Raw genomic sequence first — 20,240 nt, forward strand, 5'->3', positions numbered from 1 at the left:
CGTGCGATATCCACCTCCCAATTCACATCTGCTGAAGCTGCAGTACACTGCGCTCATGTTTTGAACTGGTAAGGTGACATAATTATTTGTTGCATTCTCAACAAATTGAGACATTATACCACAGTTATAGGCTGACAGCTATAAAAAAAGATGTAAACACAAATTGGTGATGCCAGCGTGTTTGCACGAGCACTCTTTTAGCTAAAGGTGTTGCTTTAATGCTCTCTATACTGCAACAAATGTGCTCATTTTGAGTGCTTTTATGTTTTAACATTTTATTTCAAAACGGTAGTCGCAATGTATACTGCGATACATAAAATTATAACCTGATCACTGGTGTTTTCAATGGATGTAAAGCAGTAGTAATTGCTCAGACAATTTATGAGAATTCTTATGTGAAACTTCAAACAGGCACCTAAAGGAACACAAGTGAAAGTAATAACTTGCTATATTTATTATAAGTACCGTGAGTAAAAAAAATCTCCGTATGCACCACGCCTGAAGCGACAAGTCGGGGATATGAGGAAAACGCAATAGTGACTGCCAATAAAGATATTCGGAGATTGGCTAGGCAGGATGCAGCTTGATGTGGTAGACTTCTACAGGTAGGTAAGACAGTTGGGGAAAAAATCCGAGGACACCTAAGCACTTGAGAGTTGTGAATGCAAAAGCATTAATGTCCATTTGAGTGCCGCTGGGAAATCCTTCTAGTTATGAACTCCTCACGGGCAAGCAAGCGCGTTCAGATGCTTGGTGCGTTTTGATTTGTCCTTACCAAGGTGCAGTTGGATTGTAGGCGAGAGCTTGCGCACAAAGTTACGCATAGATAACACCGGCTTCTGAAAGTGAGGGTGATGTGGCGTCGTGCCGATGCCCTCTCCCCTCGCAGAATACTTGGCGCACCATCGCAGCAACTGGTGTTTCCTTTCACCTGCTCTGCTTCATTGAGGTGCACTCATGATGTGGCGTGGTCGCAGCCAAAGGGAATTTAGGTGCTGTTTTGCTGCTACAGACTAAAGATGCCGGCTTTTTCTCTCAATGGGCCACTTGACGCTTTCACATCAAACAGTGACTTCATCCAAGCTGACAACCATTTTAGCTAATATGCTGGAAAAAGCGATAAGCAATAACACTAACATTATCAAGTAGACAGCAAAAGTTTGTTACTGCAGTGTGAAAACATTTTAGGTGCCATAATTATGAGCAGCGACATGCAAATGGTGTCTGCACCACTGCCTGCAGCAACATTGCGAATTTCGCCAAAACAGTTGCTGCTACACTCTCTTGGATTACTTTTCTGCTTGTAGCATTGTATTTTACCTAGTAATGACATTATAATGATCTGTATTCTAATTATGCATATATAATGAAGTGTATTCTAATTCCGTGCTGATTTGGTCTGACTACAAGAACTGCTACTACAGCCATTCTTGTCATTGCGTTGCTGTTATTGGATTCCAATCTCTGTATAACATTTTTTGAAAAACTTTTTCCATGTATTCACTTTCCACCTGCTATGGTCTCGTACAAGATGGCAGTATTGTAAATAATAGTAATCATAACAATAGTAATAATAATAATCATATACCGTATTGTAATATAGCAGATGTACCCAGGAACAGCAGGCACCTGTGGTGACATCATAGTTAAAAGTCGCATTCTCTAGAAACATTTTTGTATCGTACTTGTTTAAAAAATATTAATTAAATATACAGTACTAGCCTCGCCATGAATATAGCACTCCCGACAGGTTTACAGCACATAAGTAGCATACAGTGGTCATTGCAACAGTTCTGCGTGCTTTTTTTTTTTTTTCAGTATACGCAATTACCAGCACTCCTGTTCCTGTTCTGTGCCTTTTGATACTGCAGCCCAGTAGGCCTCATTACACAAAAGTCATCGATACAGAAAACCGATGTTATGTTAAAAGCCAAGAAGCCCTAACGCAACTACAGAAGTTGGAGCTGTGTTTTTAAAGCTATTGCAGTTCCAATGTGGGAGCTCGTAAAGCAATGCCATGCCCGATGATGGCCATATTATAACGTTTAATTTTGATTAGTGTTTCATCCACAATCCATCAGTCTATGTATTATTGTTTTTACACACCCTAATAGAAACGGTTCAAACAGCCTCTGTAGTCAACTTTATTTCGAAGCAAAAAAAAAGTAGTCTTCTATGTTCTTCTATAGTTTTCTATGAGGATCCTCATCTGCCAACATTCCTCTTCATCTTTGCATTTTACTTCTGTCAAGGAATGTCAGGCTGTGGGTCTAGCATGTGCTCCACAAGTGATAAAGGAACATTCTGCCAATGCCCGTGTCCAGCTGCCTTGTTTACTTCATATTTTTTTTTTTTTACTTGTTTACCTCACAATGCAGAAGTAGTACCAATGAACTACTACCATGTTGCAGAGTGGCCTTTACAGCACTCTTTGCCTTGCCAGATTGACCGAAGGGGAACTATTGTCCATGCTGCGCCAAGTGGTACCGTGCAATCCCCCACATCAAGTGCATTCCAAGAAAAGAGGCAAGGATTTGCATCAGCGATACTTCTGTGCGTCTATTTGGAGGCGAGATGCGTTTTTTTTTTTTCTTTTCAATGCTTTGTCGTGACAAACCTGTGCATCTGCACACATTAATATAAGTTTTTTCTAGTCTTCTAGGGCAACTGCAATAAACCAGTTGCAAATGCAGTATCCGTGGTGTCCGTTCTTGTGTTCATTTTATTTGCACTACAATGGATTCATCGAGCACCAATCAACTAGCCCAAGGACAACGTATCCCACTTTGACCTTTGTACCAGGAAGGGTCTGGCACCCCTGAAATTTCAATAACCCGATCCCAAATGCTCCAACTACAGCAGGAACCTGCATTGCAGTACAAGTAAAGCAGCCAGGTGAATAACACAATGTCGGTTAACTGCATACGTGTCTGGCACAAGTATGACTCTGCTAGGCTGAAATGCTCTAATGTGATACCTCAAGTGCATCAGCATGTATGAAAACAAGTGTCACACACCATTGGAGCTTCAACTGAGTTTATTTTAATGCGACTAGCACCAGATGCCCCCTTCCCAACCTCAGGAGGCTGTCCTGAGCATTCACTTGACATCGGTGAAGCACGAAAATCGGGCCTGCGAAAGTCAAGAGTAAGTACGTGCAGTCTCTTTATTCTAGGCTAACGACACTCATTAGGGCCAGCTATATATGTACCCACACACAAACTTGCATGGCACATTGCTTTAATGCAATAGAATGCGGCAGTTCAAATACAGGTGAAACAAGTTTGCTTAATATTTGCCAGCAGTGTTTCCTGCATTTACGAGGGCGTGCTGAAAAGTTCCTGGCTTTGCACAGAAAGAAAAGAGTGAAAGTTTTGAAAGTACACATATATTCAACATATTCCCCCCTCTGACTGATGCAACCTGCTGTTCATGATCTGAGAATGCCTGCCAAACGCACCCCAGCCCATTCTTATTCTTCTGATTATTTCCGTCTCATGATCCGGATCTGCCGTCACTACCTGCCCTAAGTAGATGTATTCCCTTACGACTTCCAGTGCCTCGCTGCCTATTGTAAATTGCTGTTCTCTTCCGAGACTGTTAAGCATTAGTACTTTAGTTTTCTGCAGATTAATTTTTAGACCCACTCTTCTGCTTTGCCTCTCCAGGTCAGTGAGCATGCATTGCAATTGGTCCCCTGAGTTACTAAGCAAGGCAATATCATCAGCGAATCGCAAGTTACTAAGGTATTCTCCATTAACTTTTATCCCCAATTCTTCCCAATCCAGGTCTCTGAATACCTCCTGTAAACATGCTGTGAATAGCATTGGAGATATCGTATCTCCCTGCCTGACGCCTTTCTTTATTGGGATTTTGTTGCTTGCTTTATGGAGGAATACGGTGGCTGTGGAGCCGCTATAGATATCTTTCAGTATTTTTACATATGGCTCGTCTACACCCTGATTCCGTAATGCCTCTATGACTGCTGAGGTTTCGACAGAATCAAACGCTTTCTCGTAATCAATGAAAGCTATATATAAGGGTTGGTTATATTCCGCACATTTCTCTATCACCTGATTGATAGTGTGAATATGATCTATTGTTGAGTAGCCTTTACAGAATCCTGCCTGGTCCTTTGCTTGACAGAAGTCTAAGGTGTTCCCGATTCTATTTGCGATTACCTTAGTAAATAGTTTGTAGGCAACGGATAGTAAGCTGATCGGTCTATAATTTTTCAAGTCTTTGGCGTCCCCTTTCTTATGGATTAGGATTATGTTAGCGTTCTTCCAAGATTCCGGTACGCTCGAGGTCATGAGGCATTGCGTATACAGGGTGGCCAGTTTCTCTAGAACAATCTGTCCACCATCCTTTAACAAATCTGTTGTTACCTGATCCTCCCCAGCTGCCTTCCCCCTTTGCATATCTCCCAAGGCTTTCTTTACTTCTTCCGGCGTTACCTTTGGGATTTAGAATTCCTCTGGACTAATTTCTCTTCCATTATCGTCGAGGGTGCCACTGGTACTGTATAAATCTCTATAGAAATCCTCAGCCACTTGAACTATCTCATCCATACTAGTAATGATATTGCCTGCTTTGTCTCTTAACGCATGCATCTGATTCCTGCCAATTCCCAGTTTCTTCTTCACTGTTTTTTAGGCTTCCTCCGTTCCTGAGAGCATGTTCAATTCTATCCATATTATACTTCCTTATGTCAGCTGTCTTACGCTTGTTGATTAACTTCGAAAGTTCTGCCAGTTCTATTCTAGCTGTAGGGTTAGATGCTTTCATACATTGGTGTTTCTTGATCAGATCTTTCGTCTCCTGCGATAGTTTGCTGGTATCCTGCCTAACGGAGTTACCACCGACTTCCATTGCACACCCCTTAATGATGCCCACAAGATTGTCGTTCATTGCTTCAACGCTAAGGTCCTCTTCTGGAGTTAAAGCCGAATACCTGTTCTGTAGCTTGATCTGGAATTCCTCTATTTTCCCTCTTACCGCTAACTCATTAATGGGCTTCTTATGTACCAGTTTCTTCCGTTCCCTCCTCAGGTCTAGGCTAATTCGAGTTCTTACCATCCTATGGTCACTGCAGCGCACCTTGCCGAGCACGTCCACATCTTGTATGATGCCAGGGTTAGCGCAGAGTATGAAGTCTTATTTCATTTCTAGTCTCGCCGTTCGGGCTCCTCCAGGTCCACTTACGGCTGTCCCGCTTGCGGAAGAAGGTATTCATTATCCTCATATTATTCTGTTCCGCAAACTCTACTAATAACTCCCCTGCTATTCCTAGTGCCTATGCCATATTCTCCCACTGCCTTGTCTCCAGCCTGCTTCTTGCCTACCTTGGCATTAAAGTCGCCCATTAGTATAGTGTATTTAGTTTTCACTCTACCCATCGCCGATTCCACGTCTTCATAGAAGCTTTCGACTTCCTGGTCATCATGACTGGATGTAGGGACGTAGACCTGTATAATCTTCATTTTGTACCTCTTATTAAGTTTCACAACAAGACCTGCCACCCTCTCGTTAATGCTATAGAATTCCTGTATGTTACCAGCTATATTCTTATTAATCAGGAATCCGACTCCTAGTTCTCTTCTCTCCGCTAAGCCCCGGTAGCACAGGACGTGTCCGCTGTTTAGCACTGTATGGGCTTCTTTCGGCCTACTAACTTCACTGAGCCCTATTATATCCCATTTACTGCCCTCTAATTCCTCCAATAGCACTGCTAGACTCGCCTCACTAGATAACGTTCTAGCGTTAAACGTTGTCAGGTTCATATTCCAATGGCGGCCTGTCCGCCGTTGTCCGCCATTATCCCTCAAGAGAAAAGTATATAATAGCTGTGTCTTACCAGTACTCACCTACGGGGCAGAAACCTGGAGGCTTACAAAAAGGGTTCTACTCAAATTGAGGACGGCGCAACGAGCTATGGAAAGAAGAATGATAGGTGTAACGTTAAGGGATAAGAAAAGAGCAGATTGGGTGAGGGAACAAACGCGAGTTAATGACATCTTAGTTGAAATCAAGAAAAAGAAATGAGCATAGGCAGGACATGTAATGAGGAGGGAAGATAACCGATGGTCATTAAGGGTTACGGACTGGATCCCAAGGGAAGGGAAGCATAGCAGGGGGCGGCAGAAAGTTAGGTGGGCGGATGAGATTAAGAAGTTTGCAGGCATGGCATGGCCACAATTAGTAGACCGGGGTTGTTGGAGAAGTATGGGAGGCCTTTGCCCTGCAGTGGGCGTAACCAAGCTGATGATGATGATGATGACTGATGCACTTGTTATATCGTTGCTTCAGCTCTTCTAATCCACTTACGGAAAAACCTTGTGATAGGTCATCAAACAAGCTCTCTGTAGCATGTTTGAAATCAACAATGTCGTCAGAATGACGACCCTTCAGGAGTTTCTTCAAGTTAGGAAACGCATAGTAAGAAGGCACCGAGTCAGGTGAATAGGGGGATGGTGGACCGATTGGAAACACAGGGTTTTCAGTTTGGCAGCCATAACTTTGGACATGTGAAGGTGCATTATCGTGCAACAAAAGGATCCCTTTGGTCAACTTTCTCCAGTGTATCGTCTTTACTGCCTCCTTTTTATTTATGAATACTGCGATCTTGTACACAAGATCATAGCAGGTGGGAAACATTGCGTTAAGATACAGAATTACAGACACAAAGAAAACAAAATTGCACATAGAAATTCAACAAGAGAATACAGTGACAAGGTCACTTAACAACAATCAATTCAGATGCTCTTGAAATGAATGTAATGATGTCTCTCTGACAACTGCTTCAGGAGGCTGGTGTATTACTCTTAAGTTATACTAAAGCCCTGAGGCAGGTAGTCCACCAAAAAAATATCGTCTTTGTCCCAGAAAATTGATGCCATGACTTTTTCGACCGATTTCTGGGTGCGGAACTTAGTCGTGCACGGGGACCCACTGTGACGCTATTCCTTTGGCTGTTCCTTGGTTCCTGGGTCATAAATGGGGAGCCAGGTTTCATCCTCGGTCACTGACCTATCCAAAAAATCCTTTGTATCATCAAAATGGGCCAAAACAGTGCTGGATGCCTCAACTCCTGCCTCTTTCTGTTCACTGTTCAAACACTTTGGCAACCACTTTGCTGAAAGCTTGCGCATGTGTAGGATATTGGTAGTAATGAAACCAACACACTCCCTGGAGGTGTCAAGTAACTGGGCTATCTTTTTGGCAGATATCCATCTATCCTCGAGAATCAGCTTATGGACATTATTGCTTGTTGCCGGTTATGTTGAGGTTAGGAAGCGCCCACTGCGGGGTTCGTCTTCAATGGTAAAATGTCCAGTCTTGAAATTAGAAACATTAGAAAAATAATGGATTTGGGAAAACCGGCCTTCTCTAGAAGATTGAGTTGTTACGAAAAGCTCAGATTGGCGAGGTGGTGGCATGACTTTCTAAGTGCCATTATCATGTCAATATGTGAAGGGCTAGTGAAGAAAGTAAAAAAAGGGGAAGCACCCCAAACACAGATAGAAAAAGTTAAAAAGTACGCAATCATTCTTTATGTACATCAGATGGGGCATGGGTTAAAAAACACAGCCATGAAATGTGTTCAAGTAATCTTTTCAGCAAAGAATTCCTTAAACAAGATTTGCAATCTTGTCAATAGACCTAAACAGGCGTCCAAAGCTACATGCCGCGTCAAACACTTGGGGCAGATTGTGGCATGCTCGGTGGGAGTGGTCTACGTCATTCCACTTTCGTGCGGCAACATGTACTTTGGGCAGATGGGACGCTGCCTTAACATCCGCCTTAGGGAGCACCAAGGTGCAATCGGGAATGAAACAGGTTGTAATCTGGCCGCGCATTGTAGAGTTTGCTCATGCAAATCCATGTTTGAACAAACGGAAATAGTGTATAAAAATATGCATCAAATTAACTGTGAGATTGTAGAGGCCTACTTCATGCATGTGAACTCGGGCGCATGCGTCAGCCTGACTTCTATCACTCAAGATAGGCTAACACCCTTGTAAACGTCACTTTACACGGGTTTACATTTTATGTATATTATAGTTCGTTGCTTGAAATAATAAACCAGTTGTTAGTCTGCGCTCGTATTGTGTACTTCCTCTAGTCTTTTGTCCGGGTTGCGCTGCCCACCCATAGGAACATGTTCAATCACCAACTCGCCCAGCTTGCCATCTTAATTCAGTCTTTTGCAGACTTTCGAAGAAAAAACAATGTTTACGATGCCCCGTAACTCCATGGATGTGAAACTAGCTACTGCCGCTGCCATCTCAGGTTCTATCTGAAATTAATGTAGTTATGAAAATCAGACACATCTCATATTTTCACCATTGCTTAACAAGATATCGAGCTTTTATATGATACTAAATTTATGTTTTAATTCTACATGCAAGTTGGCAAAGCCAGAATTGCAAATTAAAGCCAACCAGGAGTGAAGTCCTTCCTGCTTAGAAGAAATTGGTAAAGGTAGCATCACTTCCAAAGATATCTGTCCCCAAAATCGCTAAAAAAATTTGGCATGCAATTTCTTTCCGAAATCTGTTTGAATAATAAAAAAACCGTATTGCACGTAGCATTTTACATTGGTTGATTGATATAGTGGTTAATGGGGTTTAACATACCAAAATAACAAAGGGATTATGAGGGACACCATAGTGGAAGGGTTGAGATTAATGTTTTACCACATTGCAGAGTACTACGAGCGTTTTTACGTTCCGGAATTGGAATACAGTTGCCATGGCTGAGATTCGAACCTGCGACCTAATGCGCATCAGGTGAAAGCCACTGTAACAGATGGAGTTTCCTACAAAAGTCACCGGAAGTAATCCTGGCACTACTGCTGTGGGAGCTGCAAGCATGGCAGCTCAGCCAGCGTGGTTAGTACACATGGACTTGCCCTAAACTTTGCTCTTCTAGCTTCAAATTTGCGACTTTGGAAACTGATCACTTTCAACGAAGTATTGCAGTATAAATACAAAATTTTGCAATAATTACACATGTGCGTAGAGCCTGATTGCCTTCCGCGCTAACAGAAACAGGATTTCCTTGAAATTTATGCAATGAAAGTGCAGATAAAACGCAGTAAATAGAGCCACAGGAACGTATGAAGGCACAAGCATAAAGGCAGGACAGATCTGTGTGCTAATGGTAGCTGACCCATGGTAGCTGACAACCGTAGCACCAGAGTTCCATCCAGCAATTTTGGTAAGAATCTTTGGTGCACATCATTTTAATCTGAGAGTTACAAAAAGCAATGTATTCATATACATGTGGCAATTTGAGTGTCAGGCAATGTAAATTAATATTACATGCCTTACGAGTGCCGAATTAGTGGAAGTTAACCACATGGCCACAATGCACCCACTCTCCTTTCCCAACTCAGCATGTTAAGTGCCATACGTTAAGCTATAGAATATGCCATTGCAAACTGTGGCTGTGTCTTAATTACAGCTTGAAAAGAGCATCAACTGACATAACACCCTTATTAAAGTGGCTGTACAAATCAAGACATGTGCATTACAGTATCAGCTTCACCAAATCGGTAGCCAGCAATTGAATTCTGTATTGGTGAACGAACACACCTACCCTCAATGGTTGTGTCAACTAAAACAGTGCTCTTCCATAACCTGTACATACCTAAAGAAAATGTGCTCAGAAAGTTGTGTGCATGCATGTAAAGTATACTGTCACACCGTGATCAAATAAAAGAATCTGACATTTAAATAACAGCAAGAGTTTTTAAGGCAAACATGAAAAATGATACTAACCACTGCACACATTCCAGTATATATTTTATTTACATACCTACATAGACCAGCGAACCTTTCCATGAATCCACCAAACCTTCATTAAGAGTACCCTGAAACACTTTTTGAACATAGCAAGGAAACGTTGCCAACCTGTAGAAGAGGCTCCGTTGAACATGCGAGCCAAATATTATTGCATGGCATGCAGCGGGGAATTGACAATCTTGTGTCAACAAGAGCAAAAGATCACTTGCCCTCGCTTCAACAATGTCGTCACGCAGCAGCATCGCAAGAAGCTGGCCTCGCAAACAGCTATTGGCTGATTTTGTGATCACGAGAATAATATCAGTAATGCTGCGATTGCAAAATTTCAGTTAAATAAATGAAACATACATGTGCCTACGGTCTCAAAAGGACAGAAGAATAATTTCATCTTTGCACTGATCTGCACACGACAGTTGCGCATAGCTGCATCAGAGGATCCTAAAAATTTGGGGGGCATGAGATTCACAAGGTGGCGCCCTTTAATACCATTCTAAGACCATTCTATGACTAGTTGGGAAAGTGTTTCAGGGCCACTTTAAGGGCTCTGCTTTGCATGGATTCTTCCCCTCTGATGCTACTTTGTCATCATCCGTCCGGCTGAGTGGCCAATCCTGGCAATAGCAATGTTGTCGTTTTGATTCAGGAAATGACAAAAGTCACAAACAGTAGAAAAGGAATCATTACAAGATACAGCCTCTGGCCTAATTCTGAGATGCATCACAAAATTTCATAAAACAAGTGATAACAAGCATGCACATAAAATGTAAACAAGAATAGTTACTACAAAGTTTCATTTAACTTAGTTGGACTTGAGTTTCTTTACACCGATACTGTGCGGGACAGCTACAGAATCTTGAGTAAGGTTATGCAGACTCCTTGGAAGTAGAGAACCAGCTTTCTCCCTTCCCTCATCACGATAACACTGACCGAGGAAAATTCGTAGGTCAGGTGCGAAACATGACAAACATCACCACCAGGTTTCAGCTGTGCTTGTGAGTTGTCAAGGCTGGGATGAAGTGTCCCAGAGTCTGTTGTAAGACCTTAGGCAATATATCTATCTAGGCGGAAACAGTGAAAGCATGCACAAGTATATGATGCACTGTTGTACATATTAATATGCTGTACACCTGACCTAAGAAATCCTATATTCCAAGACGATGGCAGCATAGCAGTGCAGGAAACTTCTACCTGCCCAGAGAAAAAGTGCCTGTGTGGATGTGGGAATGACAATGTATAGTGACGCTGTAAAGCAGTGATTTGGGCTTGTTGGTAAGACATCGTGAGGCTTATAGCGCGTTAAAAAGACAAGGACGAAAGTGAGGCGTGACACACACAGGCGCTAATTTGCAACAATTTTTATTTCGAGATGCCCCAACGAGCGTTTAAAGGAACACCGGTATAATGTAGCAGAAAAAGCGGGGTGGGTTCCTTGGCGCCCACTGCAGGCATTGCAGCTACACTGTCGCCGGGGTGAATGATGGTGACCACTCGACGTGTGCTCCAGCATACAGAGACTGCTCCATTGTGGGAAAAGCGCGAGGTAGGATAACTCGCGAAATTATAGAAGTAGAAATGATTGATAGGCTTGGCGATAACTGTGTGTCTAAACCATCAATTGCCCTTTCCCGCAAAGAGTTATCGTACCTGCGCAATAGTGTGTAAGGGTTTTTTTGCAAACAGTGCATGTATGATGTACGTGAAAAAGTTGTATATATGTATGGGTCCCTTCCTCGAAATAAAGATTGTTGCAAGTTAGCGCCTGTGTGTGTCACGTCTCACTTTCGTCCTTGTCTTTTTAACGCGCTATCAGCCTCACTATAGTGACGCACCATTGCACACACTCACTGCAATGCAGCCAAAATTGGCTGGCAGCTCTGTTGCACCTTGACCCACAGAGACGGCCCCACTGGCAGCTTCTCGTCCAGTGCGAAGCTGCCATCCATGCCAGACCATAATTGGCACAGGCAACCAGTTGACGGATGCAGACCAGGTAGGTCTGCTCCTCAGTCAATAATATGTAGCTTCAACATGCACACAGTCCAGGATGCACATAAATGACAATGCCAGCTGTTTCATATCGCAAGCTCAGTGCATTCTTGCAGAAAACAAGTGGATGTACGGCAGGCAACAGCTATAGCCACTGTTCAGCAACCAGGCACACGCGCAGTTTTGTTCACAGAAAGAATGTTTGCGACACAGTACTATGAACACAATAAATTCCTTTGCTGTGCCTTGTGCATGCTCTGCAATGTAAAAGAGCTCATTCTGGAAGGCATCCGGTAGCTGCATCGTAGGCAATGACTTCACATTTATGGTGCTCTAGGTGACACTCCACATGTCAAGGAAACATGCAACAGGTTTTGTTCATCGAAAAGAATGTGTGCGGCCCTCTAACGATATGGTTTGCCGCAGTGTCCATCTCTCTCAGTGGCCGTGGTCTATTCTAGCTTTGTCTTGGATGTACTCGGAACGTGTGTAGCAGACGCTGCAGCATTTGTGGAGCAGGAGCTACCATTGCGGCAGGGCGCTGGCTGCTCGTTTGCAGCACTAATGGCTGCCATAGTGCGGCAGTCGACAACTGACAGTGCTATCCCAAGTTGTGCTGCGTAGTACGAGAGCATAATGACATGCTGGATGTAGCTGGGCGGAGCACTCAGGTAGAAGAGGTTGAGTGCAATGAGCAGGTCGGAGGCCGCAAAGAGGATGCCGCCGAAGCAAGAGCACAACTTGGTCCAAGTCCAGAGGTCATCGAAGAATCGCACCCGTGAGACGCCACGCCACACCATGACCATGAGCACAAAGCCGTACAAGGGCACAGCGAAGAGGTACACACCTGCACAAGAAAACAGCCACAGTGGTGTGTCATTTGTTAGCACATGCACACACTAGGTGCTCATTTGTGGATTATCACTTTAATGTGAATGTTTTAAATTTAGCATTGGAACTGACTGTAGCAAATGAAATTTGTGGATGGGTGAATTTCAACTACACCAGTACAGATCTCAACTGCACTGGCAAGAAGAAAGGAGCAAGGCAGCTTCCAGGAAAATTTTGTCAAGTTAATCATGTCTCCTTTCCAGATGATTACCACTGCGAAGAAAAACTGACACCTTTATTGCCACTAATCACAGTACCGTATGATAAGGTTAATTGTGACATCAGGAATACGTGGTGGGAATAATACAGCCAATCTGCATCATTTCATTGAAGCTGCAGCATGCTAGTTACAAATAGTTACCTTTAGCTGAAATTGCAGCTATGCCGCATCAAAATGCACATTTTTAAGATCTAGCAAGAGCCACGGCCAAACACCAGACAGGACAGTTATCACTTAGACAGCATAAAGTTACACCTTAGGCACAGCATGAACGATCAGCTGTCACAACTCTCTCAGTCATTACACAATCGAAACCCCATAGGTGCTCTGCAGACACCACATGCTTCTACATCTGAATAATAATAACAATAGCAAAAATACAATTAAAAAAAACTGCAAAAATGCTGATACATCTTTGATAATAGACAGGCACATATTTCACTGTGCTGTTATGGCAACCCACTGGTCATTGGTAAAAATAAAAAGTATTTTGATGCAAACCACACAAAACACAGTATAGTTAACTTGTGTTTTAGCTAAAAATGGCAGAACTTGTTAGCATTTGCACCATACATGAATTCAACAAGCTTGTCAATGTAAAGGACTGCTTAGAATATGAAAATTTTGCAGCAGTTGTTTACTAAATTTCCCACACAGACTGCTACTACAGTTACATTGGTGAAATGAAAGCGGTCAATTCTCAAGACGACGGAAAAGGCACAAGTGATAAGAACAACTATCTGTACAATACACGGGCACAACATGTACGCCAGTTAGTGCAACAGTGGCGTTAACTGGGACAAAGCATCAGTGATTGCCAAAGAAAGAAACGTGACAAAGATGTTATATTACCTGAACCTTTAGTGATACAGTTGGCATCCAGTACCATGCACCAGCTGGATTGTACCTTTCCCCAAGTTCACACCTGATAATTACATCCCATGCTGTGCACTTAAATTGACAAAAATCTTATGTCTGTGCACTGTGAAACTGCACGGTTTTATTTTCCGAACATCCATTAACTTTTGAGATAAGTAGTAATCAGAAGCTTTTTTTTTTTCGTTTCCTTTTTTTTTTTCAGATATCCTTACAATATATTGGCTCAGCTTGCAACTCCCTGTTGCATAACTTCTAAAGTGGCTACACTGCGGTAGCCACTGTGGTAACCATCATACAGCAGCAATTAGCAAGAAAGACCTGATTACCACTGCCACATTTATCAAAATTTGTCTTCTGTCAATGCAATTATGTTTTCGCAATTGTTAAATCTCTGTCAGTGATGGTATAGTAGCACTGCCATTCCTGATTTTTAATTTCTTGTTTTTATTTAGCACACAAAATTGCAATTCATTTAACCCCTTACAAATATATTGACCCTTTAAGTGCCATCAATCTGCGTTATATGTTCAGTTCCACATTCAGATTTTAAACATTACTACTCATGGCAATTATGATTTGAGCTGAAATTTTGCGATTCACACACTTCCAGCTGGGAAATAGTTATCGTGAAGTACTGATTGCTGTTCCACTTGGCTTTGTTTTGCATTGTGTGAGGGAGCTTCTTTTTTTTTTTTTGAAATTATGAGCTGTTATTCCAATGCACTCTTTAGCAAATTTGGAGCGGTGTCGCAGTGCAGCATTATTCGATTTGGTGAAGCACCGATCAATGGGCACCAAAAGGTCGTAGGAATAGGAACCGACGAGCAAGACGGTTATCGCCGGCCACTTGGGCATGCGGCCAAAAGAAGTCGAAGGCAGGTTTAAAGATTATTGTCTTTTTGTCATCGGCGCGACCGTAACGTCCCGACCACTTTTTGTAGGAACCCCTATGTGCTCTCTGCCCTGCGTGAGCATTGAGAAGCTTGCTAAGAAGGCAAGGGTGCGAATACTCTGAAATTTGTGTTGTCTCGGTGTAATCCTGTGCCCACGAATAGCTGACAGTGTAGGTGTGCCAACAGCATCATATGGCCGGCTGCCGTCATTTCTCCTGTGTTTGTGAACAAAACAATTGAGGCGCGTCACGGACTCAAGGGTGTGCATGTCTGGTGCAATACAAGAGCGCAACCTCTAACAGCAGATGGGAAGCACCTGTTCCCTCGCCCCTGATTAAAAGGGGCACAGCCAAGACTTTGGGAGGAGCCAGGATACAATTGAGTGAACTTGATTGGATCGTCACCAATATCTGCCATTCCCCGACACAGGGAACTAGGGAAAGGAGAAGTTATTTAAACGCAGTTTTTAGACCAAGCTAAGCAGTCTAGAAGCTGAGCCTACAATCTGCTGAAAAGCGTCAAGGAGCTAGTGCTGCCCAGTACTGCCTAGGCCACCTAACTGCATCTGAACTGCAAGTTACTAGTTGATGTAAGAGACAACAAACTAACGTCTGCAACGAAGCTTACGGTAGTTCCCCTCAAGTTAGCTCAACCTGCTCAAGGGAAGACGTCAGACCTAGACTCCCAGGAAACCCAGCCCAGCAATCGCATCCACCGCAACGAGATCGGTTTGCCAGCATTCTTCGGGAAAGCTCTGCTGTCGACTACACGCTTTATGGACTTGCTGCTGCTGCCCGGCCATGCGTATGCCATCATTTGTTTTCTTTTTAACTCTGTTTAGTTGACCCCTGTTAAGTCTGTTTTGTGTAGTGTTAATTTATATATTTACTGTTAACTGTTCGTTATACTTCTTTTGTCTTCATCACTGATTTAGATTAAGTGAATGTGCATTAGTGTTCTTGTGCTTTTTGTAAGTTTCATTTAAATTGTGTGTTGTTGTCAGTCTATAAATTTTTTTTTCTCTCTTTCTCCCAACTCTTAATTGACTCCTTCGCTGTGTTCGCTTGAGTACAGAACAACCAACCGGCTTGTGTACCCCGCCGAAGACTTTGCACCGACGGCAAACGGGTGACAAGCCGTGACATTAAACTGGCATCTGCGACAGGACATTCTGTACAAAGGCAGCATGGTGGACGAAAAACGAGAATCGTGGAGATTGATCGATTAGTGCTACTGACACATTGTTGCCCACTGTTGAATGCACGTGAACACAAATTGTCAGTGCGCAAGTTTTGGAGGGAACGGAGTTCGACAAGTGGATAGAACAAGCCAAACAGTTAGGCCTAGAGGGCACTGAGCTAAGGACATAGGTTGCAACACAACAGGGGCAGGCAGTAGCCCAAGAAGAGTTGTTGGCTCGAGAGGAAAAAGAGAAAGAGCGCAGAGAAAGAGTGTCGGCGAAGGAAGCCAGAGAGCGGGAATTACAGTTGTTACAATTAAGGATTCAGCTTAATCAAAATGGCAACGGAAGCAGGGCTAGCAGCAAGCACCTAGAAGTCCCGGAGGAGCACACTTTATGGATAAACACTAGCAGGCTTCTCGTCTCCTTCGATGAAAGAAGGGATGATTTGGGCGCATTCATCCAGCGGTTTGAGAGTATCACCAGAGGTCAGAAGTGGCCCGAAGGCCAGTGGTTGACCGCACTTTCAACCTGTTTAAGCGGATAAGTGCTTAACATTTACGGAAGGTTACCGCCAGATGATGCAGCGGACTACACAAAAGTGAAGACTGCTCTCCTGAGACGCTTTCGCTTCACTGCAGGTGGGTTTCGAGACAGATTCAATAACGAGAAACCAGTGGGGGCTGGATCGGCAACCCAATATACAGCTCGGCTAAGTCATTATTTCGATAGATGGGTCGAACTTTCCAAAACCAATACCAAGTACAGCTCCCTTCACACACTGCTGATTAGACAGAGCATTCTGCATGGTTGTGGTCCGAATTTGTCGCTTTACCTAAAGGAGAGGAAGGCAGGATCTTTGGATGATATATTAGAGCTGGCAGAGCGATTCTTGGAAGCTCAAGGTGGAGTAAATCTCACGAAAACAAAGAAAGGTGATCTAGTCGTAGCCGAGAGACAGGAAACTGAAAAGAGGGGAAACGGCTGTCCGCCACTACTGTGTTGTTACCTCTGCTATCGCGGAAGCCACCCACGCCAGCTATGTCACAACAAACCCACGGCCAACACAGCCATCATCTGTTACATGTGTGGTGGAAAGGACCACAGATCGTACAACAGCCAAGCAGGCTCTAATAACAGACTACAGGCATCGTACAGTTATGCCCCCACCAAAGTAGCGCACCAGAATCAGATACGCAACAGCTATCTCCAGCTGAGAAATGGAGACAAGGTTCCCGTCATCAACGTGATAATGGTGACGCAGCCAAAATTTCTCATCAAGGCCCTTCCTGTTGCTTCTGGGACCCTAGGAGCGTGAAATATCTCAGTGTTGTGGGACACAGGGAGCAACACAGTCTCGCAGTCTCGCAGGCCGTATTCTGGAGGCAGTCTTTGAAGCCATCGGCTTTTGTGTAGGTTGTTCACTTCCAGTTCCTGGGGGTCAGAGTACATAGACACATACCTGGCACCTCCACGAATTTGTCACAGACAAAAGCACAAAAGACTTCGGTCGACGCTATAGATCTTTTATGAAGCTGTCCTGGCCCCTTCGTAATTGTCTTCTTTAGGGTGGAACCCAACATGCCTAGCATGTTGCACCAAATTGCACCAAGTGGCTGTCAGTTGTGTCAAGGTCGTGGCAGTATTACAGTGGAGGGCTACAGATTATTTGGCCCCCCAAGAATCCTCAATGTCCACGCAGGGCACTGTGAACAAGAACGAGTCTATCGAAATGCAGGCTCTGTGAATGGGAGTCGTATCCACAATCTCGAGCTCATCGGCAGCAGCTTAACCTATAATATTTCTCTCAAGGTTATGTGATACCATTCACAGATGTGTCTTGGTTTCCACTGCTGAATAGTACCACCATCTTGAGAATGCCAGCCTGTAAAGATACATACTCTTGCTATTACGTGGTTAAACACAGATAGGGCACTGGTGCAGTGTCAAATGAACCTGTGCAACTAGTATCTTGCTCTTTGAAATTTTACTGCAGCATCACACTAGAATATAATATGGTGACACCTAAAAACCCTATATAAAATTGCCTAAAGCTATGCATATGTTGCTTAACTTTACTGTTCAAGATATTTCACAGAACAGATGTTTGCAAAGTCACATACCTATTGTAGCAATTAACCACTACTATATCAAAGAACAAATACAGTGAAACCTCGTTAAACCGTAGTCGGCCGGAGCTCGGAAAAAGTACGTACTAAACGGTAGTACTGTTTAACCGAAATAGCATGAGATCGCCCACTTACCTGTAGAAAACGGAACTCAGAGAGAGTGCGATGAAAGGGGAAAAAACATGCAGCATTTATTCACTTCGCGCGACATAAGTGTTATTTTCGTTTGATGCCGCGGCGGCCTAGCACGACGACAGCAGCCTCAAACTTACTCAAGCTGCGTGCCAGCTTCTCAGCCAGCCCTCCTCCTCTCGGCAAACACTCGCACGGCAGATTCCTCGTTGGCGTTACGTATTCTCCGTGCACGCGCGCACTAGTGCTGCATAAGTTCCGGGGCGCCTTTTTCATTGCCGGGTGCCGGAGTTCGGAAAACTTTTCGTTTGGAATAGTTACGTTATCGCGCCCCTGTTCTCGTTGCGACGATTGCATTCACAAGGCTGACGTAACGCGCAACTTCTGCCACTGTCGGGCCTGAATCGCCCGTGCTGTCGCTTTCCGTGTCGTCCTCATCACTGTCGCTAGTCGACACTTCAGCAACAACAGAGGCAACGATGGCGAAAAGTCGAACCTCGTAGCCGACATCTCTTCGCGGTCGCAGCAGCGCTGCCGAGCAACTTCGCATTCCAAATGCCACACACTGTAGTCAACAGCAGATCCATGTCGCGGGCCAGCGCCGACTTCTTCGTGTCACGTTCGATAGCACGGACGATGTCTAATTTTTCTTCTATGCTGAGCACCCGGCGTCTTATTTATCCGAGCTTCGGCATGACGCGAGTCCTCGCTTGCACGACGCCATAACGCGCTCTCGCTCTCTGGCACGGCATTTTTCTTTCTCTATGGGCACGGCGTCGAAATGATGTTGATGTTGATGCGGCTTCACTTGCAAACGCACAGGGCGCTTGGAGGCCGTTGTACCGATCTCTGAGGCTTGTTGTTCTGCCGGACCGCCCGGTGGAGACGACGCACCGCCGTGTTTGCGCGACGAAAACTGGAAACGCTACGTTTTAACCGATGCGTACGCAATAAGCTGGTACGGTTTATGCAGATACTAAATACATTATGTTCAATGGCCGCTGAGTCGGGGAATTGACTTTACTACTTTTAAACCGAAACTACTGTTTAAGCGGGTACGGTTTAACGAGGTTTTACTGTAAATGGTTTAGGACGTTAACATTGTCTAAAATTCAACAATAGCCAATTAATATTTGTTTCTTTTGCACCATCTAACAAAAGGCCAACATTGTTATGACAAAAGGCTTATCACTATGGTGGCTATACCGGGAAAGTCACATACAGTTTTCCACTGGGCAAAACAAGTTTGTATCACAAGAGGGTTGAGAGACGGGCATATTTGTGTGCTCTGCTGTATCGCAAAACTAAGCTTGCACACGTTCGCTCATGTGTTTGCAATATGGCACCTATATGTGTATAGGTAAAGCCAGTATAGGTAAAGCCACAATCTTCTCTCATCCGCCCCTCATGGCCACATGGGGCACTCGTGGCCGTCACCTGGGCTTAGATAGATAGACCTGTTTGTCACCCTGACTCGATACTTCCTTATCTTATGTGGCGTCCTGCACACCGCAGTGTGATCATAGCACTTGTCACAAGAGATACTGATATGATGCACATGTAGATGTACAAGCACACAAAATTGTCAAAGTGCAAGTTCAACATATTTGGAAAACTTCTACTCATGCCGTCTTCTAGCTACAACATCAAAATGATTAAAATATGATCAGCATTAGCTATCACAATGATCAAAATTGCATTTTTTTAGAATTTAATTTGTCCTCCAGCACAGTCTGCAGGAGTACATTTACCTAGGCCACGCAGTCAACCGGGATCTTTCTCGTGAGAATAAGTTTACAGGCGAATAAAAATTAGTTAAAGTGCATACAGCCGGCATTCTCAATTAGTCATGAATGGCAGAGAGCCAACAACCTTCAAGATTCTACAGTAAGTGCATTCTACCAGTGCTAACCAAACTACGGAAATGGAATTGGAGAACAATGAAACTCAAGATGAAGCTAAAAAACCATGCAATGAGTGACAACACACAAAATGATAGCTGCAGTGTTATGAGACAGAAAAATTGATGTGTGGATTTTAGAGCAAACAGGGATAGCTGATATTCTAGCTGTGATTAAGAAGTGGAGCTGGGCAGGTCATGTAAATGTACAGGACAAATAA

At 43.8% G+C, this 20,240-nt stretch overlaps 2 protein-coding genes across 4 annotated transcripts in view; one reads left to right on the forward strand and one right to left on the reverse strand.

Moving 5' to 3' along the window:
- LOC142580091 (tyrosine-protein phosphatase non-receptor type 7-like) overlaps positions 1-2,693 on the forward strand; it is a 166,977-nt gene extending 164,284 nt beyond the window's left edge. For all 3 annotated transcript variants that reach the window (XM_075690869.1, XM_075690871.1, XM_075690872.1), the window contains one exon: positions 2,444-2,693. In XM_075690869.1, coding sequence (XP_075546984.1) covers positions 2,444-2,612 — 169 coding nt within the window. In that variant the 3' untranslated portion in view covers positions 2,613-2,693. The remainder of the gene's footprint in view (positions 1-2,443) is intronic.
- A 7,099-nt stretch (positions 2,694-9,792) lies between these two features.
- LOC142580092 (lysoplasmalogenase TMEM86A) overlaps positions 9,793-20,240 on the reverse strand; it is a 70,153-nt gene continuing 59,705 nt past the window's right edge. The window contains exon 3 of the mRNA XM_075690874.1: positions 9,793-12,642. Coding sequence (XP_075546989.1) covers positions 12,248-12,642 — 395 coding nt within the window. The 3' untranslated portion in view covers positions 9,793-12,247. The remainder of the gene's footprint in view (positions 12,643-20,240) is intronic.

Source organism: Dermacentor variabilis, chromosome 4 (genome assembly GCF_050947875.1).
Source record: "Dermacentor variabilis isolate Ectoservices chromosome 4, ASM5094787v1, whole genome shotgun sequence".
Classification (NCBI taxonomy): domain Eukaryota; kingdom Metazoa; phylum Arthropoda; class Arachnida; order Ixodida; family Ixodidae; genus Dermacentor; species Dermacentor variabilis.